The sequence below is a fragment of the Pteropus medius genome, unplaced genomic scaffold (genome assembly GCF_902729225.1).
Source record: "Pteropus medius unplaced genomic scaffold, Ma_sr-lr_union100, whole genome shotgun sequence".
Taxonomy (NCBI): domain Eukaryota; kingdom Metazoa; phylum Chordata; class Mammalia; order Chiroptera; family Pteropodidae; genus Pteropus; species Pteropus medius.
The window spans coordinates 1,273,550-1,296,954 of NW_024340701.1; the positions used below are offsets into that span (position 1 = coordinate 1,273,550).

Here is a 23,405-nt window from a genome sequence, read left to right on the forward strand (position 1 = left end):
GGGATAGAGAACCAAGGGTCACTGCTGGTACATATGAAACCTTTGTTGGAATTAGACATGTTCTCTCTGGGCACCCTTTTCTCCCAGATGACACAGTCTTGTGTCAGGGTGCAGAGCTTGGAGAGTGGAGTGACCAGTGTGGAGTGGATACCAGCCTCCACTGGCACCTCTTCCACTGGATACCTTTTTATAGGACTCAAACTGCATACCCCACAGTGCCACCCCTGGGGAGAGATCTCTGCTCTCATGAAACCTGATTTGAGAAGGGCAGTCAGTCCAGTGCCTGGGAGACATTGCCTTCACCCAGAAACCCTGATTTGAATTGGAGAAATGACCCAACCCTAGGAAATTCTGGTCTCATTGGGAGACAAGGCTGTCCCAAAGAGTTTCCCTCAAAGGAATAGACAGAGCCCTGCCTTCAGAGGCCCATCCTCTCTACCCCAATCATAGCATTCAGCCTCACCAGCTGATGAACTAGGAAAAGAATAAGTGTCAGGCACAGGCATAACATGCTAAGGCATGGCACCAAGGCCTTCTGTGATTTAGATTCAACCTGTATTCCCAGCCTCAATTCCTAATAGTGTCCTCCATGAATCTTATGAGCTGTGCTTGCCAAATTATGCTAACCAGTCCCTGGCTGTGTCATTCCTTTCTCGCCTCTGCATTTATACACATGCTGTTTCTTCTAACTGGACTATTTTACCCCACCTCATCAAATTTCTATTTCTCCTTCAACAACCTGCCCAAATCCCATCACCTCCAGGAAGCCTTTCTGGATTACCTATCTCTTCTCATGACTCCTTGTCATCTTATATTATGATCACCCCTTTAGGTATGTTTCCATTGTCCACTGGTATAAAATAAACCATCCCAAAACTTAGTGGCTTAACACAATTTAATAGTTCTCATAATTTGGGGGGTTGAGTAGGCCTTTCCTCACTCATGCAGCTCATTCAGCTGGAAGACTGGCTGGGCTGTAAAGTCCAGAATAGGCTCACCACATGTCTGGGAGATCGGGGGGCCTTGGTTCTCTTCCATGTGGCCTCTCATCCTCGAGTACATTAGATCAGCGTCCTTACTTGGCAATCTCAGGGCAGTGTCACACCAAGAGAGAGAAGGATAAAGCTGCAAGGCTCTTGAGGCCTATACTCTGGAATTCACACATCACTTGTAAAGCAAGTCACAAAGCTAACCCATAACCAAGGGATGAGGAGATATAGCTCTTGATAGGAGTTGTAAAGAATTGTGGCCACATTTAATCTATTACAATGAGCCTGAATCTTCCACTAGATTTAGAGTCCCTCCAAGGCAAGAACCTTGTCTTATCCTTCTTTCCCCCTTCCTTTACTCAAACATTTATCTAGTACTCACTCATGCTCAACTCAGTGTCCTTGCCTTCAAGGGGTTAGATGTGCAAACAGATAATTATAGCCCAGTGTTTTAAATGCTATGACAGGGGCATAAATAAGTTTTTATGGTAGCACAGTGGAAGGAGGAGAAAATCAGAGCAAGCTTCACAGAGGTAATAACTAAACAGAGTTTGAGAGGATGAGTAGGAGTTCATTTTGGTGGACAAAGAATAAAGGGTATTCCAGATCAAAGAAATACTATGTGCAAAGGGCATAAAGGTATAACCCAGAATGATGTATTTGGGGACCTGCTTGCAGTTTGGTTTTGTTAGAATATAAACCACAAGAAAATTGGTAGGAGGTGAAGCTGGAAAGTGCCCCACGATCTAGCTATGTATTCCATCTCCTGATCTTTACATGCCTGGCATGTAGTAATTCCTCAATTATGCTGGATTTTTTTTTTTTTTTAAATCATCAAACTAAGCCTTGAAATCAAGGAGTATTGGCTTCTGGTTTAAATTCCTATTTATTTAGCCTTGCTAGGTTACCTAACCTCTTAACCATTACTTCATTTTACTCTAATAGCAACTGTGCAAGCTGGGATTCATTGCCCCACATTATTGCTAAGGAAACAGGCCTAGAGAGAGGAAGTGACTTTTCTAAGAACACATATATTCTTAGAGGAACAGAGTCAAGATTTGAACTTGAGTCTGTATGGCCCCGAATCTTAGATTGTTTCTCAGCCCTGCACTGGGCTTAAAAACTTCTCTCAAGTATATCCTCCTCCTCTTCCCACTGATAACTCCTACATGCTAAACCATGTGCTGGACGACTAGATAGAGATGACCTCCCAAAAAGAAGGAGCAGATATATAAACTATCAAAATATATAACGTCAGAAGGAAGCTAAGGGACTGTGAAAACTCAGAGGAGGCAATTAACCCAAACCTGAGGGAAAGTAAAGCCTTCCCAGAGTCCTGAAGGATGAACAACAGTTAACCAAGCAAGGGGTATGGAACATGAAAGATAATCTAGCCCAGAGTCCAGAGCATGGAGTGCTCAAAGAACTATAGGTAGCTCTGCAAAGCTGAGTATCAGGAAGGCAAAGGAAGAGAGCAGGAGTGCTAGAAGAGTCTGGAGAAGTAGAAAGAGCAGGTCAGAGAAGGCCTGTATGCCATGTTGCAGATCGTCTCGGTGGAGAATCACTGAAGGATTTAAAGGACGGGAGACAGGGTCAATTTAAAGGGGAGACAGGGACAATATAAAAATCACACTATGTGTAGTGCGGGGAATGGGTTACAGTGAGAGATGCAAACCAGAAGGCCAGATTGGAGACAGCTACAAATTTAGAGAGCTCTTAAGATTATGAACTGGAGCAGTGACATCCAAGAGAGGTATAGCCATTGAAGAAACACTCAGGGGTATCTGTGCTGGGCTTGGGTTCACCTATGTGACTCACACATGGCCCCAACCCTGGAGTGGTCAGTGCAGATAAAAATTTGTATAAGCTATAATTAAAGTAGAGATGGAAGTAGTACAATGGGTGGAAAAGATATTTTTCAGTTAGGCTTGGCAGGCTGCGTAGGAGATACACAGAGGTGGAGATGAAATGATTTAAAAGATCTTTAAATGTAGACTCTGAGATCTAGAGAAGGATGGAGTGTGAGGAATGGAGAAGGCTGGGGTCAAGCATCACACTCTCGTTTCTGGTGTGAGCACACCTGAGCGGATAGTGGTATACCCTTATGAACTGGAAGCCAGGAAGAAGGAGCCTGTTTGGAAGATTTCGAGTTCCACGTTTGCCGCGTGGGTGTACAGTGCCTGTGGAAGCTCCAGGCGATGCCCAGGAGACAGCTGAAATGTTGGGAGTCCCCCAGTAATGGGAGTGCTGAAAGGCTAGGGGATGGAGGAGAGAGAGTTGCGACGTACAGCAGGATCCGCGATCGGGAATTCCGATGCCTCCACCCCAGACAACCAGCAGTCCAGCTGCCCTAGGACCGCCGCGCAGGAGGCGGGAGCACGGGCCGGGTCTCTCAGGATGGAATGAGCCCCGCGGTGGGAGGGGGCGTGGAGCGGGATGGGAGGAACGTGCAGCCGCCAACTGGGGCGGGTAGGCTTTGCGGGCAGTAGGAGGGCCCCTAGTGCTGCCCTAGCTGGTTGCTACGGAGTGCGAGCAGCTGTTTCCTGGTCTCGGTCCAGCCCCCCACCATCTTGAACTTTCACCCCTGTCGCGCGACGGCGGCGGGTCACGTGATCAGGGCCAACATGGCCGCCGCCGCCGCTGGGAGCTGAAGTGCCGCCGCCGCCGGGCAGCCGGGGGGAATCCGCCCGCATCGCCGCCCTTGCCGGCTGGGCGGCCGCGGGGCCCGGAGCGCCGGAAGCCGGAGCTGGGGCGGCACCGCGGGACGGCCACGGGGTCCCGTTAGAGCAGCCCCCGGCGGCTATGCCGAGGGCCCGGAGCGGCCGGCGGAGCAGGGGGGCCGGCGGGAGGGAGGAAGTAGGTTTGTTTACGGGCTGTTTGGGGCGGGTCAAGCCTGGGCCGGGGTCAGTGCTGGGGAGGGGGCCAGGACTCCAGGCCGTCGCTGATGCTTTCTTCTCTTTTTTTGCATCTTCCTGGGATCTTCCCCCCAGACCTTCCTGCGAGTGCGAGCCAACCGGCAGACCCGACTGAATGGTGAGTCTTGCCCGGCCCCTCCCTCCGCCCCACCCCCGGCCTCCTCCCTTCCTCGAGCCTGCAGCTCCTTGCTTGCCTGGGTCTTCGACTTAAGGGCCCGTTGCCTTCTTCGCAGTCACAGCGCCTGAGTATGTGCTAAGCGAGGCGGCCGCCCTCAGTTTCCCTGTCTGTGTAATGGAGGTTATGGTTTCCAGCTCTTGCCCAAGCCTCTAAAGGCCTTGAAGAACCCTGGGGGGCAATAAGTGCCAGAGAATGAGAAACAAGCTACACAATTCCACTCGGGAGCCCAGCTTTGAATTTGCAAACTGCTGGGACCTCACTGTACAAGCCGGCAGGGCGCTGAGAATGTTTTTCTTCCAGTTTTTAATCAGTGCCCAGTAGTGTGAATACAGCCTCTCTGCTGAGACTTGACAATGCAGTGAGATCTGGAGTTCCCACGGCAACAGAAACTAACTCATCCCAGGGCTCTTTGAGTTATCAGTCGGCCCACATTTCACAAAGGTGATCAGCGTGGGCTCGACAGCTCTTAAGAGGCCTTCTCTGAAAGCGCACCATGTATGCACTACCTGGCAGCCCCCCCTTTTGGATTCAAACCTCTGGAGCATTCCTATTTGCTGAACACAATTGAATGATCCTAGCTTTTTGTGCTGACTAGGGTGTGGTACGTCTGAGAGTTGGTTGTAAGGGGTTTAGGATCTCTGGACCTGCTGGTAAATGAGTGAGGCCATGGATGTTCAAGATCCCCAACTCCTGCCACTTGGTCTCTGCTGCCAGGCTGAGCCCCAGTCTGAAAAAGGGCGAGCATTCATGAGCTGGCACCATGTTAAACATTATTATCATAACACCTCTTAAAGGAAAATATTAACATCTTATAGATAAGGAAACTGAGGCTGGGAGAGGTAATAGTGATTTGTTTAACATCACACATCTGGGATGTAACTGAGCCATGATTTAAACTGAAGTTTATTTACCTCTGAGGCCTGGGCTTCTCCAGCCATACCATGCCACCTCCATGGCAAATCCTGTGACTTTACCTACTCAGAGGTAGCCTCTTGGTAGGGAGCAAAACTTTCCCTACCATACTTTGGTTATTTTGGTGAGAAAAATAACCAAACCTGCCTTGTTTGAGGATTTCCAGGCCATGCTTAATCCATCAATCAGGGTGCTTTCCTGGGACTACACAGGATCTTCTGGCCTGGGCAAGGAGAGCACCCAGTATTGTGCCCTCTTTGGCAATTCTGTGAGATTTGTTTCTTTATTCAGTCATCAAACTGTCTGTCATAGTCCCCTTACCAGAGAGGCACTCCCTTGGCTCTAGACAGGATAGGTCAGGAATCTTTGTATTCACACACTGCTTCATACAGGCTTCTAGCACTCTCAAGGTCCCTTGCTCAATGCCTTTTTGATATCTAGCATTCCTTCTCCAGCCCAGCCTTGGCTCTAGAGGGTCAAGGTGGTTCGAACCTGAGATTCTAAGAGTTAGGGCAATCAAGACAAAAGAAGCTAGATCTTCATTCACAAAATCAGGGGGCACCAGAACATAATCACATCTCTTACAGCGAGAGCACAGGAAATTAAAGAGATGGGCCAGGCTACAGACCAAGGTTTCTCAAACTCCATGCTCAGTCCCGATGGGATAGTGGCTTTCCTATCTATTTGAATCTGTTGAGGGCTACTCTGTTTTGGAGTTGGAGTAGCTCCCTGCCTCAGGTCCTCAACAGGGAGAAGCTGGGACCCCAAGTGCATATTCTTGTTGCCTTAACACACTCACAAGATCAATCTTTGTTGATGTTTATCAGTCAAGGAGACTCTTAGGACAGAAGAGCATTCTAGGTTATGGAATCAGACCTGGCTTCCTTTCCTGCCTTTGCCACATTTTAGCTGCTTGAACAAGTGCCTTGATCTCTCTGAGCTTTGAGTTTTTTCATCTGTTAAAATAGATAATGCAACCTAGCTTCAGGATATAGAATTAAATGAGCTGCCGTGTATAAGTTATTTGACTTTGAGCCTAACACAAAGCTATAAATTATAATGTATCAGTTCTTACCTATGTTACCTCTCACTTGTGTCCCCCTCCCTAAACTGCATTCATGATCTTCCCACCAGGGTCAGTGTCTATGAGGAAGTTCTTCCTGGCCCTGCAATGGGGAACTTTTCCCTCCTTGGCTGCCTCCTTCCAAACCCATTCATCTAATCTCAGAGTAGCTACCTCTGCTTCTGCTGTGTTGCATTCAGGGAGGGGTTAGAGGGAAGAGTCCCTTGTTTTGACCCCTTCCTGCTTCAGTGACAGGAGGGCTGCAGAGAGGGATTAGTGAGCTAATTAGAAATGATTGCATCTCTCAGCATTAATTAGCAGTGTTGTGGGCTTGCAGTGTGCACTTTGGAATTGAGCCCCCTGTGGGACAGCATGGCAGGCAGCCCTCTGCCTTGGGGGCCTGACAGTCCCTCTGCACTGATTAGAAATGATAGAACAGGTTTGGGTAGTCACAATAAGGGTTGCCCTCTCAAGGTACTCTGAGCTTTCTGACTCAGACCCTCTATGTCTTTATCACTGGGCCTTGGTCGCCTCTTCCATAAAATGGGAACAATGAACGTGAGAGAAATTCTTCTTGGGTTGATTCTAGGTAGGACACTAAGGGCTCTTGGCCTAAAAACAAAAGGGGTTTTAGCTGATAAGTGAACAACAGGCCGCATCAGTCCCCTGGAGGGACCTTGGATTCTAGCCAAGAGATGTTTTCTAAAGTTGTATTTCTTGACCCCAAAAGAGCCCATGATCTTGATCTTCTAGGAAGATACCAAGCAACAATGGAGTGTCTTTGCTCATTGGACTCCTTGAGTACTGCAGGTAGGGAGGTATGCATTAAGCTTGAGCCAGCTCTGGCCACAGCATAGACACTTTGCTGGCCTAGCTCTAATCTCTCCAGGTGCTCTTGGCAAGGCCCAGTCCCCAAAGGAGCAGAAGGTGCTGCATAATGAGGGCCAGATCAGTCACTGAACAAAAGGGCTAATGGCTGGCAGGAGGTCAGGATGTGTCAACTCCACTGGGACCCTGGGAACTACAGTGACCGTCTGCCTGTTCTGTGCTTTGTTTTCGGTTTCTCCATACAGCTCGGATTGGGAAAATGAAACGGAGGAAGCAAGATGAAGGGCAGGTATGTCCCCTGTGCAACCGCCCCCTGGCAGGATCGGAGCAGGAGATGAGTAGGCATGTGGAGCATTGCCTTTCTAAGGTAGAGGGGCCATCACCACCTACCTCTTCTCCCCTCCCCCTTTCCCTTCACACTAGCTGCTGACTGCCCCCAGATCTATGGGCTGTTGGGGTCTCTGTGTGGTCTCAGCAGCTTCTTCCTCTTTGTTCTTTGCTTTTTTCCTTTGCTTTCACTCTCCCACTCTTCCCCTGGGGCTCCAGTGGAAAATCATTGGGAAGAGGCCCAGGTCCTTGACCACTAGATTGGCTTACTTCACAGGAGGCCTGGAGCTGGGGGCCCATCTGGCATACCGCAGCTGGGGGGCCAGGGCTGTGCCTTCCTTGCAGGCCTTGGACAGGTAGGAATGGCCTGGGACCCGCATGATCCTGCTCTACTCTTCACAGAGGGAAGGCTCCTGCATGGCTGAGGATGATGCCGTGGACATCGAGCATGAGAACAGCAACCGCTTTGAGGAGTATGAGTGGTGCGGGCAGAAGCGGATACGGGCCACCACTCTCCTGGAAGGTGGTTTCCGAGGTACAAGCAGCGACACATAGGCAGTGGCACTCTGGTGGTCAGGCCTTTGCTGGGTATTCATCAGTTGGGAGCCAAGAGGCCAGGGTTGGTGGCTGGTCGTGTGTTCCACCATGTGAGAACTGCTGCTGGTGGGGCTCCTTTGTGACCATGCTGCCTGCCTGTGATGTGCATATTAAAATAGACATATTTGGGTGGGGAAATGGAATTGTGAGGCTGCAAGCTAGGAGTGACGAGGGGGGCTCTCAGCCTCGGGTGATGCATTGAAGGTGACAGGCAAGCCGTGTTAGCACCTGCATAAAATATTAAAGGGACGGTTATGCATTTATCACTCCATCCCTCTTAAGGCTGATAAATGAGAATCCAGCAACCTGCTGTACACCTCCAGCACTGGGGGCCCTGAGGGCTTCCAGGCAAACACATTGGATTTTCTTCTTCCTCCTCCTTCTCCTCCTCTTCTTCCTCCTCTTCCTCACTCCTCCTCCTCTTCCTCCTCCTTTCTCCTTCCTCTCTTCCTCCTCTCCTCCTCCCCCTCCCCTCTCCCCCTTCCCCGACCCATGTCAGAAAAATCAGTTACAGAGGAAAGAGTGAGTTATGGCAAAATTTGACCTCCCATGAGCTTCGTTGGTGAATCTAATTTTAGCTCTGATCCCATCCTCCCTGGGCGCCCTCTGCCCTGAAGCAAGAGGGACCTGGGCCCAGCTGCTCCCTGTTTCCCTCAGGCTCTCCCCAGTTGTTCCAGAGGGGTCTACAGGGCCCTGCCCAGCTCCAGTGCCATTCCAGCTCCTCAAAGGGATATGGCATGGCCCAGTGGAAGTCTCCCACCTGCAACACACCAGGTCAGACAGCAGACTGGTTGAGTGCCCAGGGTCAGTGTCCTCTTTTCAAACTCCCTTGCCTTGGCAGGGGAAGGGGGAGCTATCTGCCTCCTGGTCTCCAGCTCTTCTCTCTTCTGTGCGCAAGCACAGCTGGCACTGCAGCTTATGGTCATTAAGTGAGCCAATCTGCTTCCATCTGCCTCCAGTTCTCTGGGCATCACCCTTGGGAGAACAGCTATGTCTGGTCCCCAGGGAATCTCACAGCAGCTAGGAAGAGAGTCTCTGCCTCTTTGGGGTCCTGCCACTTGGTCTGGTGGTAAGGGGTGATCACAGTGCCGTCCAGTGCAGACTGGCTACACTAATAGGCTCCAAGCCCAGGTGGGGCATTATGCCACTAGGCTTCTCTCACATTTTCCAAGCGTTTGGGGACAAGCCAAAGTATAAATCAGGAAGGTTAATCAGACCAAACTGGTTCCCAAGCCTAAGCACTGAGCTGGGAAATGTTCACGTGCCATTTCACTCTGTTTCTGTCCTAAGTGTCTGAGGCCCTGGGAGAATGAGCAGCAAAGCCCAGGATCCCGTGAACTATACACACAGGTGTCTGGTGGCAGCCTGTGCAGGGTCAGTTCCAGGATGTTGCTCTGGGTTCACTCTGTTGGCTGCTGCAGATATTCACACCTTCCATTGCTGTGGCAACTTCTTAGGTTTCTTGGCACACAACTGGATCTGATGGCTTCTGGGCACAGAAAGGGCTTAAGGGGGATAAAGCTACGTAGGGCCTGCTGATTTGACAAAGTATTTCCCCTGCACTAGGATGCACTTGCAGAGCTGGTGCGAGGGCCTCTTAGGCCTTGGGCGGGTGTCAGTTTTCCCAGAGTGTTTACACTGCGAGGTTGTTCTTTCAAGAATTCCTAAGGAGAGTTCAAAGGGGGCTTTTCTTTGAGCGATTTGGAAGCGAGAATGAGAGTGAGACTTGAAGAGGGAACGGGCCGGAGGTGCCTTTATCTGCAGAGAATTGCTCCAGCTTTCCTGATAGAAGCTGCTGCCGCCTCTTAAACAGCTTAGTGCAGTCAAAAGACAGGCAGACTTGAAAGGCTGTTTTACAGCAAGATCAGCAGGGGCCACGAGGCAGAGAGGCAGAGAGCGGGGCGCAGTGGAGCGGAGGAGGCTGAGGCTTCTCAGTGGAGGGGGAAGCTATCAAAGGAAGCTCTGGCTGATCCAGACTGCTTCTGTCACCGAAACTTTGTCTGCAGAAGCTGGCCATCTGTCAGTCTACTCTTTCTGGCCTGGACCAATAGTCTCAAACTCTTGGGGGGTTGGGTGTGGCCCCGCCAGGCGGGCTGGTGTCAGTGCAGCGCATTGATCGCCCGCCGGGCGGGCTGGGCCGCAAGCCGGGCAGCGCGTGCTTAATGTGATTGAAAGGCAGTTAAAATGGCGGTGACCTTTTCAGGAGGAATTAGATTGCCTGCCAAGACCGGTTAGAGGGAGTGATAACGCTGGCTGAAGAAGCTGCCCAGCCGACTTCAGAGAGAGGGAGCAGAGGCAGGATGAGCAGGCGAGCGGTGAGGCCCATTTAAGCTGCTCTGTGCGTGCTGACAGAACAGAGATTGCTGTCCTTGTTAGATATGAAAGAATTGAAGAATTGCAGATAAGGTCCTATATCCGATCATCCCCTACCCCGCTCCCAGACCAGGGCCCCTTCGTCATCTTCAGTAAAGCTTCATACCAGGCCCACTGGGAGCTGGTCTGATGGATCAAATCAGTTCCTTGGAATATAATCAGCTATGGAGCCAGTGGACAAGCAGGAGTTTTGGTGACGACACTTGACTGAGGGGAGCAGGCCTTAGAGATGGGACTTACGGTTACTGACAGTGAGGCCCAGATAGCTCAGGCCTGGGAGTATTAGGAATTGGTATTTTAGGAAAAAATGAAGGACCAGACATAACAGGTAAGCACCAAGATAGGTCCAGCTGGAAATAGATCTTTAAGAGACTAAGGGAAATAGGTAAAGAATGCAAAAAAGTAAATTAGAAGAAACTTTCAGTCTAGGAAACACTCTGGCCCTCTCAGTTCTGGGAGAGATTGTGGGCTGTCCCCTCAGAACCTTAAGTTTGCTAACCTGCTACTGCTGTTTCTCCCCACCCAGAGGTATAATTGCCTCAAGGGCAGCACACATTGCCTAGTGCTTCACCAGCATTCCCTTAAAAGAACTCAGCGGTTACGAGAAAAAAGATACTTTTGGGGGGCAACATGCCTGCCCTGGGCAGAGGAAGAATGTCTCTAGGCTAGAGCAGCAGGCCACAGGAAAAACCTAATTATACAGCCCTTGGAGATAAACCTACTCCCACATATAGTCAAAGGAGGTATGTGACGAATGAGCCACAGCTTTCCTCATTTCCTGTTTCTCCAGGTCCTGGGTCCTGGAGAAGAGACTTAAGGTAGTGAGCTTTGTTCCCTCCCCTGTATTGGTTGCCAGTGAAAGTTCACCCAGCTGGATTTGAGGAGCCTGAAGCTCATCATATCTGAAATGGACAGACTGGAGAGAGGACATGGGAATGGTTGGTTTCAGATAAGGTGACAGTGATGTGGTGGACACATGAGTGGTGAGATGGAGGAATTTCCCAGGAAGCTGCATAAGAAACGGAAGGTGCTGCAACTATATCTTTGAACCTGAAGGGAAATGGGTTGCTAGAATCCTGGATTAAGCCCCTTTGAATCAAACAGGTCGAGGGGAGGGAGAGGGAAGGTACTAAGAGAATCGGCTGTGCAGGGCCTCTGCCCTGCCCAGATCCTGGCCTAGGGATTACATCTTTTTCAAGTTTCTGTCTTAGATTTAGGCTGGTTCCAAGTAGCTGAATGAGGCATCATGAAGAGGACAGGCAGGGCAGCTCAGGCATGGATCTTTGAATTGGCTGTAGTGAGAGGAAACTTAAGCACCAGATTATGAGTCAAGGGGGTGAGAGATATTGTGAGTCTAAGGGCACAGTGAAACAGGCCTTGCCCCAGCTATTGCCTCCTTTGGCATGTTGGTTCCCAAAAGATGGGATCCCTAGGTGCTAAAAATATCCCCCGGCAGAGCCCTGCTGCTTGATTCAGTCAGTAACAAGTGTTGGAACAGCCAGCTGCTGGAGGCAGTCTTGGATTGGAGGGCGTTAGGGCTGCTGCCTTTAGTTATAACTGTTGCCTGGTGGGAGCGGTTGGAGAGGTGGCAAGGAGCAGGGCACCTTCTGTCCCCTGTGGTGACTGACGGGATTTAATCGCCTTTTGGAACACAATTGTTAAGCTGGGACAGGAGTGCAGGCAGGAGCAAGTATCAATGGTTTTAAACGGCGTCTGTCTCTCTATGCGTCTCTCCTGACGTGAGGCAGTGAAACGCGTTATCGAGGAGGCCCGGAAAGTGGCTAAGTGCGTTTGACACACGCCAACTCCCTGCCTCCACACTGGATAATTGCATTGTCAACTGTTCAGCGAGGTGGCAGGTGACACTGCAGGCCGATTGATTGTCCCGCATCGCAGCTCCCCAGACTGTCAGCTCCCCAATCGATGGCGTTTACACAAGACACCGTAACTGCATCTGTAACTAATTCCAGTGTAAAACTCTCCGGAAGCTGCTGCCCCTGACCCCCCTTCCTTTTGGAGAGCACAGTCCTCTGGAGGGCCCCAAGACTTTCCTTTCTCCCTAGGCTCTGGTTTTGTTGGGAGCAGTAGGTGAGGAAATCAATGGCTCTTTTTTTGTGGTTTCAGGTTCCAGGACGTTACAGTCCCCAGTAAACGTGCATCTCCAGTTTCTCAATCGATTATCTGATCAATTGATTAAATTAACAGTGATTTTTTTTTTTTTCTTCTCAATGACCCAGGAAGAAATGAGTTTATGGGAGGGGGGTCGTTTTTATAAAATTTAGACTTGTTTATCATTTCTGCACTTAACCCCCTCCCTCTCTATTGCTAAGTGTACACTTGGAAGGGATTTTTCACTGCCCACCCTCCAAGGACTCGGACCCACTCTGCTGAGCATCACTGACCTCCAGGCTTAGTTTGCCTGTTGGCAACAGCCCAGCCCTTTGTGCCACTTTAAGGTGGAGCCAAGTCATGACAACAGGGCCTCCTTGATGACTAAAGGGTACTCTGGGTCATCTTGGAGGTCCTCAGGGCTGAGTCCATTCCCTGGATAGAAGCAGCAGCAGCAGGAGTGGCAGCTTGCCTGTTATCCCCAGATCTGTACAAAACAGGAGCCAAAGGCTTGGAAAGGAATTCTCTGTGCCATCTCGCCTCTGAGTACTGGCTTGGGATGTTCCAGCAGCTGAGAACATAAAACGACTGTGGAGCCTTCCTCTCAAAGCAGGAGGGGGGGCGAGCTGGCTGGGGCTCTGTCTGCATAAAATGGCTTTATTGCCGTTTCTTTTTATTATGATTCTGCCAGAAGTCAGCAAGTGACATTTCATTAAGAAAATAAAGTTTAATGTGCTGGGAAGGAGGTTGGAGCAGGCGGGGGCAGCACAAGAGTGAAATTGGCAGCGGCAGCCTGTTCTGAACACCTGTGGGGGTGGGGAGAGGTTCCCAACATCTGTCTCCACTGGGGTTTGGGGTCAGGATCAGAGTAAACTCCTCAGACCAGAGACAGAGCAGCCTTTTCCTTGGCAAACAAGATATGTTGTGCTTTCTATCTTGCCTGATGGGTCAGAGGAGCAGAAGCCCAGCTGGAGCCTGGGAGCTGGTAGAGAAGATTGTGTCCTGAGAGGTTTCTCAAAGACACCAACTAATCAGGTCTTGGCCTTCCCTCTAGCACAGGGCTCCCAGGATCTAGTAGAATTGCATTTAGCCATTAGTGCTTAGGTATATGGTATGGTACCTGTCATGGGTCTGGCCAGCTCTGCTGGAAGTGGCACACATATAGAAATACCTGGAGAATTCTCACCCATACTCAGCACCTTGAGGGTAGGGATCAGATCCCTCAAGTGCCAAGCCAGGCAGAGGATAAACTCTAAAGGTTGAAAGAATATCGTTGAGGCGGTAGTTCATTCAGGAAGTATTTATAGAGCAACTGCTGTGTAGGCACTATGAGTTACTAGAAGGCATGGTTGAACCAACCAGACTTGGCAGAATGAGCAGACATTTGATTAGTAGACCAGGAGGGACAAGATTCTAGATAGAGACAGCAGGAGGTAAGAAGGCATGGGAGCAAGAAAAAACGTAGAATTTCAGAAACCACGATAGCTGTGTTCCACTGGAGTATGAGTCGTTCTCGAGGCCTGGCAGGCAAGAAGACTGCACAAGAAAGGATTTCAGGCCACAGGGCTGCTTTCAGTGTTGAGAAGCTGGGGCTTTGGGGTGCCCTGTTGTCTGAGTTTTGCCATGGGTTCTTTGATTTCCTTTTTGCCCACCCACAAGCAGGACTGGGCAGGGCCAGGCTGAGCTGAGGATGTGAGACTGACTGTTGAGCTGCCTGTACTTGGGGGAGGGGGGTTGGCAGGGCTCGGGGGGCACACGCTGTAAGTGAACCTGATAGCTACATTCTGATTGATGGCAGAGTTTGTCTCCCAAACTGTCAGAGGGTTTATAGAGGTGCCACTCACTCACAAGGCGGGAATTGCTTGTCAGGACACCTGGCCGTGAATAGGAGACAGAGCTGTTACTTGGTGTTTTCTCAGCTTAATGGCCCCATTGCTGACCTGCCTGCTGCCTTGAGTTTGTTGGTGCTTCGGTGTGGAGGGCAAATGAGGACTGTCAGGGAAAGGTGGAGCCTAGGCAGTGCCTAACCTCTCTTCCCCCAGTGCAGCTTACTCTGGAATGGGTTGAACCTTCGTGAGACCAGAGACAGGAGGTATAGGAGGAAGAAAAAGGATCAAGAAGAAAATACTTTTGAAATGAACTTAAAAGATGGAGAATATTCCAAATGGAGTGAATAGTATGAGCAAAGGGCTTAAGAGCAAGACTTACAGAGTTAGGTTTAAGGTGCAGTAAGTAGTCTGTCCATATGCATAGGGCTTGTAAAGTGAAGTTAGGGGAAAAGAATGAAAGTAGAGAAGTGGATACATCCAGATCCTAACGGATCTGGCTGAGGAGATGGGCTAGATTGTGTATGCAGTGGGAAGTCATAATCAGTTTTGAAGCAGAGAAGAGAAGGGTCAGAACTATATGGTAGGCAAGCATGAAGAAAACAGACAGGTTTGAGGAACCATTACAAGACTGTTACCCTGAGGAGAGGGTCAAAGCCTGACAGTGGAAAGAAAAGACAAGAAATTTCTGAGATGATCAGGCAGAATTTTGAGCTACTTCCTCACCTCTTTAAGGATTTCCTTGCTGATTCCACTCACCACAGATGCCATCACTTTCATCTCTTTCTGCTCTGGCAGGGCTGCTGTGCTGGCTAGTGAGAAGTGGTCCGAGACCACTGGGAGAAGGCAGGGGCAGGGATGGAGGAGCAGCTTTGTGGCCCTTGGCCCTGGGCTTTCAAGAAGGGTGGGTAGACCACATGGCAAAGTAAGTTGGCATCCTGTAGCTTCAGCAGCTCTCCCTCCCCATTGGCCAAGAGTCTGCCTGTGGCTGGGCCAAATGCACCTTGGTGGGGTCACCTGCCTGCCTGGCACTGCCTCCAACCAGCCTGGTTGCCTTCATGGACTGCTTTGAGAAGCAGGTGTGCATGCCTAGTCTCTCTCATCTGTCCCTTCCTAATCCCTTTATAACTGCACTTGTCCAGGAATCTGGGCTGAGTGAGGTGGAGATGAATAATTAATGTCAGGCGCTTCAGACACCAAATATTTGAACAGCTGCCTGGTGTTTTTGCTGGCAAGGACCTGGCAGCCAAAATCACAGTGTTGGCTGGGGGGTCCTGCTGTATGGCTCTGACTGGACTTAGCCAGCCTGCTCTCCCCTCTGATGGACTTATCAGGCTGGACACAGGGAATGCTGAGGTCCTAGGTTGGGTGATCTGATAGACCTGAGTTTCTCTGTCCTCTTCTTGCTCTTCCTAAACTTGGAAGACAGGAAGACAGCAGGTCTAGACTGTCTCCTGAGGCCATGACATAGTGTTTGAGTGGACTAGTTTATGAGACCATTTGGAGCAGCAAGCGATAACAGAGAAGGATGAGGTATGCGGAGTGAAAGGGACTGAAATGTCAGTTAAGTGCACCTGAGTATTCTCTATATCCCAGGCCCAAGTTACTATCTGGGCCTATCTAGCCCAAAACTTGATTCCTACGTAGAGGCAACAGAAGGGGCACCCTTGACCTAGTTTTGTTGGCCCCCAGTCCTTACATCCTGCTTCCCACAGGCTCTGGTTTCGTCATGTGCAGCGGCAAAGAGAATCCGGACAGTGATGCTGACTTGGATGTGGATGGGGACGACACTCTGGAGTATGGGAAGCCACAGTATCCTTGAGGCACTGTGGGACAAGGTGGGGCTGGTTGGACAGGGCAAGGGAATAAGAAAAGTAGCTAGCACCTCTGGTACTCTCCCACATCACCACGGCAGGGTTAGTGTTTCTGTTTTGGCCAAGATTCAACTCACAGCCTACTACAAACTAGGATCCATTGTCCTTGACCACCATGCCAGATACACGGAGGCTGACGTCATCCCCTGTACAGGAGAGGAGCCTGGTGAAGCCAAGGAGAGAGAAGCACTCCGGGGCGCAGTCCTAAAGCAAGTGTGGGCACAGACTTTGGGGGGTGCCATAGAGGAGTGGGAAGCCCTGAGGCAGGGGTCAACCCAGTACCTACTCTCAGGGCTGTCCTACCTGCCTTCAGGGCTCACTTTGTTCTTTCTCCTTCCTTTCCTCTAGTGGTGGCCCTCCCAGCACACGCATCACACCTGAGTTCTCTAAATGGGCCAGTGACGGTAAGTCCTGACCCAGGTTAAGAGTAATGGGGGAGAGGGGACATCCTTGGGTGGTGGTGACTGACTCAGGCCCAGCCCCTCACCCATGCTGCCCAGTCTGGCCAGAGTATGAGTTGCCTCTCTATCCTAACAGAAATGCCATCTACCAGCAACGGGGAGAGCAGTAAGCAGGAGGCCATGCAGAAGACCTGCAAGAATAGTGACATCGAGAAGTGAGTGTTGGGCCAGGAGGGGGCCCCTGGGACAGCAGTTCAGTGGGAAAAGAGGGGCTACCAGGGCTCCCGGCCCTCCCTCAATCCTGCAGCCCTGGGCACACAGCCGGCAGTAGGGCCCAGCTGGTGCTAAACGTGACTCTGTGAATTGATCACTGGGCCACAGCCCTCGGAGCCTTGGCAGCGGGAGGAGCAGTCCGCCTGCCTGCCCGCTCGCCCGCCACGGCGGCCTACACCCGGGGAATGTGATGTATGGCCGCCCAGCCCAGCCGGCACACTTGATTCATCTCCAGTTTCTGTTTCTTAATCGGGAGCTAAATTGGTTTCATTTTTCTTGTCCCGGGTGGCGCTTGCAATGGGTTTTAGGCAGAAGCATTGGGTCTCATCACTTCTGGTTGGAATTTTTGTCCTGGGTTCTCTGGCAGGGAAAAAGGGGATCCTTTAGCACTTCATCCAGGGCTGGGAAGCCCCTGGCTTGGATCACCAGGAGCTGCAAGGACTTGAAATCAGCTGGGTACCTTACTGCCTTTCCAGAAGCCCAAGCAAGGCCTGTTTTAGCCCCAGGAGGTGGCATCGTCCAGTTCTGGGTGCCTAGAGCTACTGCCGTTGGCCATTGCTTAACTCCCCACACCCACCCCAGCCCTCTACTGGAGGCTAGGTTGCCTAGGGTTAAAAGGCAGCCTCTTCATTCCAGGACCAGTGTTCCATCTTGCCTCCTGCCAGGAGAGTGGATTGCAGGCCGGTGCAGGGCCGGGTCGGTGGCCCAGGGTCACCTCCCATTTGTTTCCCTCCATTTTGTGTTGTCATAAATTCATTCCAGCCCGTTGTGGTTGATCAGTTTATCTCGGCCGGGGCTGCGAGTGCTGCTGGCATGATGTATGGGCCGCGGCGCAGGGCCCGGCTGCCCATGAATCACCGCAGCTGCTCCGTGTCAGCGCGGGAGCGGGCCGCATGGGTTTGGCGCAACCAGCTTGAGGGGGGAGGAATGACGTATGGATGTTTATTTAATAATTCTCTCCTACTCCAGCTGAGCGGGGCGGGCGGGGCCATAAGGGGCACCCACCCTCGTCTGGAGGGGCTGCTCATAAATCAGAAAGACAAGATCATTAATCAGGGATGGCGCCCAAGGGGGAGGTGGGGGCCAGAGCCAGTGGCCATCCATGAGGGTACACCCACCCAAGGCTGAGGGAAGTCAGGATTTCTGTCCCACCTGTGTGAGCACAGGCACCAGTAGGCACAGTGCTAGAACAAATTGGGGACGGGCTCATTCATATGCAGAGATCTCCATTAGGTCTGGGTCTGCCAAGATGGGGGCTCTTTAGCCCCTATGCCTTCTCTCTTTCTTGTACACAATATGGTTTCCCGCCCTAGATCTTTTTCACAGCCCAAGGAAGGAGTAAAGCAGGATGTCATGGCTTCTAGGGAATTCTCCACCCTACGTCCTGGAGGGGCTCAGGAATAGCTCACAGCCAACCTGGGTTGGGCTTGAGTATTTCACCAACACAAAGAGTAGAAGTCAGGTTTTGTGCTGAGCAAACCTAAGACAGGGTGGATTCTGGAGTTAGATGTGGCCTTGGAGCTTTTGGAGATGATTGAGAAATAGCTTCATTCTTTCCTGGTCCCATCTTTTTTGCCTTTCCAACTCTAGCTCATTCTCTGCTTTGGAGTTTGAGAATTAGTTTGCTACTCTGGAGTAGGCTGCCCCCAGCTCCAGGCCTTAGTTTCCCCATCTTTGAAATAACCACATAGAACCAGGCAAATGCCCAGCCTTGTCCTTGGAGAGGAAGGGAGCACAGCTACCCATCCTTGTCTCCTTGTCAGGAATTAATAGCAATTCAGATGGGGATGGCACATGTGGTATTGGGCAAAATGCCAGGGGAAGAGCCAGCTGTGCAGGTGCTTGTGGAAGGGAGGCGGTGGTGAGGGCTTTTAGAGCTAGAAAGTTGAATGGATTCTCCCAGGGAAGCAGTCAGAGCTGTTCTCAGCTTGCCTGGATAGAGGCAGGGCGGAGAGAATCATGCACCCATGGATTAATGGATCTAGAGCATCCCTAATAAACACAGCCATCAGGAAGTCACATGTTATTGCTAGTACCCTAAGAGAGGAAGGTTAGAGATTGAAGTTTGTTGCTACCCATGGAATGTTAACACCATCTATCCTCCCCGCCCGCAGCCCCACCCCGCACCCCCCACCACCCACTCCCACCCTCCCCCCATCACTTACATACCCAGCAGGGGCGGACCACCTATAAGCTTTCATGCTTTCTGAGTCAGGTGTCTACCCCAAGCTGGCAGAACAGGCTGCCCTTAGGAGATCCTTCTTGCCCACAGCACATTGCACTTGGATTCCATCTCCTTGCTTCCTTATTGAATATCTTTTAAAGCTCAGCTCTTATTCTGTCACAGCCCTCTTCCAACATCCTCAGCAACTTCCCATTGCCTGTAAAATAAACTCTGATTGTGGCATCTGAGGTCTTCCCAGATATAATCTTCTTTCCCACTTTAGCACTTTCTGCTTACCCACAGGTGAGCCCTCCAGCTACATGGGTTCTTAAGCCTTTTTGGCTTTTGCTCCTATGTTGCCTCGGCCTTGAGACCCATCTCCTCCTGGGTCTATTCAATGTAGAGTAATAATGGTCAGTCACATAGTTACTGGTTGATTGCAGGATTGGTCTACCAAGGTTTAAATCCTGTTTCCTCCACTCTTTGTGGACCTTGGGCAAGCTACTTAATGTTTCTGTTCTTCTTTAGTTTCCTCGTATATAAAATGGGAGTATTATCATCTCCTCATGGGGTTTTTGTGAGGTGTAAATAAGATAATTTTCCATTCCTCAGTACAGTCCCTGGCATTTAGTAAGTGCTTAATAAATTTTAGCTCTTTTATTTGTATTATCATTATTATTCCCTAAGGCCCCTCTCCAATACCATCTTCTATTCCTATAGGAAGTATTCTCCCTCTGTGAGCTCCTCTGGGTTCTGTTCATTTGTTTTAGGAGGGGTAAGAGGGATAACTCCTTGAGATAGTCCTAGCTATTCCCTGTTCAGTATTGCAGCCCAAAGAATCTTCAAGAGGTTGTAGAGACCTTCTTGTGTAGTGCTTGATGAACAACAGGTGAGGACTACCAGGGCATCCGATGTGCCTCGGATGACACAAGCAGTCCTTGAGGCAGGCCAGACCTGTAGCCCAGGTACCTAGATTATGTGGGACTCATTCAGTCCCCACATCTCTCACTCTCTGGAGTTTGGATGTGCCTAACGTAAAGCTAATGTCCATAGCCAATATTAGTGGAGTGCTTAGCTTTGCCCTCAAGGAACTGAGTCTAGCAGAGGAGACAGAGACATCTGCAGTTACACTGCTGTGGTGGAGTCCAGTACAGGGTGCTGGAATGGCACAGAAGAGGCAGCCACCAATGGTGGTGCTGGCTGGACGGCTGGAAAAGGCTGCTGGGAAAAAATGGGAACTAGGCCTTAACAGTGAGATGGAACTAGTGAATTAGGAGGTGGGGGTGATCCAGAGGAAAGAGAGAGTGCTGAGAGACCAATGGAATGAAAAGCAGTGGTGTGTGTGGAGAATTTTATTATTCGGTGTGGATGGAGCTTAAAGTATGTGGTAGGGTGCTGAGGGAGATAGCTGGCTGGGGACGGAGGAGGAGGCCCTTATAAGCCTGTGAGGAGTTTGGTAGAGCTTTACACTGGGGAGTAAAGGGAGACATTGAAATGCTGGAAATAGAAATGGTCAAATTTGTAAAATTCTGGGTGCTGGGAATGGAATGGAAGAGAATGAGGGGACTGGAGGCAGAGAGGCTATTCAGGTTAGTGGAGTAATCCATAGAAGAAATCATGAGAACCTGGGCAAGTAATGGTAGAGGTGGAAAGAAGTGAAGAGACTTCAGAGATGTTAGAAGGTAGATGACAGATTTGGGATGTCAGGAGTGACAGGGATGGTTGCAGGAAGGAAAGGTTTGAGAATGGTTCATAAGTGTCTGGCATGGAAACTCACCAGGGTGGAGGTGGAGGAACAGGGAGGGTTAGGAGTTCAGTTCTGGAATGTGGAGTTTGCAGATATAGGATATGGGCAGGTGGGGAGTGGGGCATCTGAGAGAGATTTGTAAATGTGCTTCTAGAATTCAAGGGAGTTATGGGCCGGAGGGTCAGGTTAGGGATGCCAGCCTGCTGCCTGCCTAATTGTGCTCTCCTCTTCACAGAATAACAGAAGATTCAGCTGTAACCACGTTTGAGGCCCTGAAGGCTCGGGTCAGGGAACTTGAACGGCAGCTATCCCGTGGGGACCGTTACAAATGCCTCATCTGCATGGTGAGAGGAAGGGAACCTAGGCGTGCCCTTGGTCGGGCTTCAGTGCCCTCTGGGGGTTGGAGAGGGTCTCTGCATTGTGATCTGAACTCTTTAGAGGGTGGGCCAGCCTCAGCATGACTCTTTCTCTGCCCACCTCCTCTCCAGGACTCATACTCGATGCCCCTAACGTCCATCCAGTGTTGGCATGTGCACTGCGAGGAGTGCTGGCTGCGGACCCTGGTGAGGTGGCATGGGGGTCAGGGAGGGTTTTGCTGTTCTGGGTACTGCCCAGATGTCCTTGCCTATGCTTGAGCCTGCTTTGGGGGAGGGATGAGGAGGGGCAGGGGGCGGAGCATAGAGAACACAGCCAGAAGCCATGATATCCCCCCACCCTAGCTCACCACATTCTTATCTCCCCCACCTCAGGTTTATTAAATTCTCCCCTTCTTTGAGTTCACTGCCTCCTTTCCCTCTGCCTCCACCCCCAGAAGGCCCACTGTGTCACACATAGTGGTGAGATCCTGGGTCAGGAGGAGGCTGGGTGTGGGTAAGCAGGACCAGGGCCTCTGCCCCTCCCCCTCCCATTACTAAGCTCCCTCTGCTCCTGCCCCTGTTCTTCGCTTGGGAGCAGCCATTAAAATGTCGCCCGGAGACAGCAATAAAAGGCCCGGACGTGGGCTCTGTGTCCTGATCAAAGGCCGCGTGTAATCTTGTTAGGGCCGCAGCAGCCACAGCTGGACCTAGCCTTGTTCTCATTACTGGGGCTCCTGCTGCGGGGCTGGCCAGGCGGTTTGATCCTGGCATCCCCCCAACGCAGGAGCGTGCCTGCTTGCTCACAGAGGCTGCCCATGTCCCCGACCTGGGCTGACAGGATCAAGGTCCCAGCACACAACTGGTGCAGGGAGACATGGCTGCAAGTCTGGGTGCTCACATGAGCTAACATGCAGCACAGTCTATATAACCGAAGCCCTCCCTGTTCTTGCAGGGTGCCAAGAAGCTCTGCCCTCAGTGCAACACCATCACAGCGCCCGGAGACCTGCGGAGAATCTACTTGTGAGCTAGCCACCCCAGACAGGCCTTGCCTCAAGCAGCCCCGCCTGCCTGCCTCTGTGACGTGACTACCCCTTGTACATACTTTCACACAGGTTCCCCATGTACATACACACACACACACACACACACACACACACACGCACGCACGCACGCGTGCACACGCGCCTTTGGAGCCAGAGTGGAGGCTGAGGCCCAGGCCCTGCCTGCTGGCTCCAACCACGATTGGGGACCATACCTGTTCCAGGTTCTGTTCCCAGGGTGGGGCAGGGAGGTATAGGTAAGGGTGAGTCGCTGGGCAAGGCTCCTGAGATCCAACCCCCAGACTGACAGACGGACAGACAGACATGCAAACACCAGACTGAAGCACATGTAATATAGACCGTGTATGTTTACAATGTTGTGTATAAATGGGACAATTCTTCGCCCTCTACTCCTCCTCCCCTTTGGTTGTATGATTTTCTTTTTCTAAGAACACCTGGAAGCAGTGCCTCCTTCAGGGCTGGTTGGGGGCTCGGCCCATCCATCTCTTGGGGTGCCTACCTCCCTCTCTCCCTTTGATGTCCCTTCCCTATCCCATGTGCTCAGTGTTCAGTGGTGTATATTTCTTCTCCCAGACATGGGGCACATGCCCCAAGGGACGTGATCCTCTCCTTAGTCTTAGCTCCTGGGGCTCTTTATAAGGAGTTGGGGGAGGGGGGATGCACAGGAAATGGGAACCGAGCTGAAGCAAGGGCCGAGATTAGGGCTAGATGAGGGTGCTCTTGGCTGCCCAGCCTTCTGCCAAGAACCACTTCTGGGATTAGAGCTGCTGTTCCCAGGGAAAAGTGTTGTCTCCCCCGCCCCTCCCATGGGCCCCATGGTGTGATGCTGTGTCTGTATATTCTATACAAAGGTACTTGTCCTTTCCCTTTGTAAACTACATTTGACATGGATTAAACCAATATAAACAGCTGCTGCCTGTGTGTACATGTGTAGGAAGGGATAGGTGATGGGATGGTGTGGACAGGCAGCTGAAGAGTTAATTCCTGGCAGCAATGTGGAGGAAGGACTTGGATGTGGGTGTGTAAAGCAGTGCAGGGTTGGTCTGCTCAGGGACCCTGGAGCACTACGTCAGGAGTGGGGGTGGGGCCGGGGACCTAAACTTCTGACTATTGATGGGTAGGGGCTCCAGGTTAATTCCTTATCGATGCAGAATCGTCAGCTCATTAATCACAGAAGAGGTCAGGGCTTGGGGGTACAGAGGGGATGCAAACTCTATCCCCCAATCTAGGGCAGGAACAGCTACAAGCTTAGGTGAAAACACAAGCCCCAAGCCTCTATCCCTTTCTAGTCCCCTGAAAGGAGCCCAGGGACCAAAAATAGGACCACCATCTCAGCACCCCTATGGCTTTTTTCTGGTCTCCATCCTATTAACCAATAGTCCAGTATAGCTACTGCCTGGATCCTCATGGAA

General features: G+C 51.1%; 1 protein-coding gene across 5 annotated transcripts; it reads left to right on the top strand.

Annotated features, from left to right (window-relative positions):
- The first annotated feature begins 3,603 nt into the window (after positions 1 to 3,603).
- On the top strand, positions 3,604 to 22,904 carry LOC120619636 (E3 ubiquitin-protein ligase RNF220-like). 5 transcript variants are annotated; one of them, XM_039884078.1, is made up of 11 exons: positions 3,604 to 3,845; positions 3,965 to 4,022; positions 7,131 to 7,252; positions 7,615 to 7,747; positions 15,833 to 15,929; positions 16,114 to 16,200; positions 16,340 to 16,395; positions 16,529 to 16,607; positions 20,812 to 20,920; positions 21,065 to 21,139; positions 21,885 to 22,904. In XM_039884078.1, exons 1-11 carry the CDS (start codon positions 3,792 to 3,794, stop codon positions 21,954 to 21,956), a joined length of 942 nt encoding a protein of 313 aa, XP_039740012.1. In that variant the 5' UTR covers positions 3,604 to 3,791; the 3' UTR covers positions 21,957 to 22,904. The 5 variants fall into 5 exon arrangements, with proteins under 5 accessions (XP_039740012.1, XP_039740031.1, XP_039740020.1 ...); XM_039884097.1 differs by having other exon boundaries at positions 3,605 to 3,845; positions 7,131 to 7,174; XM_039884086.1 differs by having other exon boundaries at positions 3,605 to 3,845; positions 3,980 to 4,022.
- Positions 22,905 to 23,405: the final 501 nt, after the last annotated feature.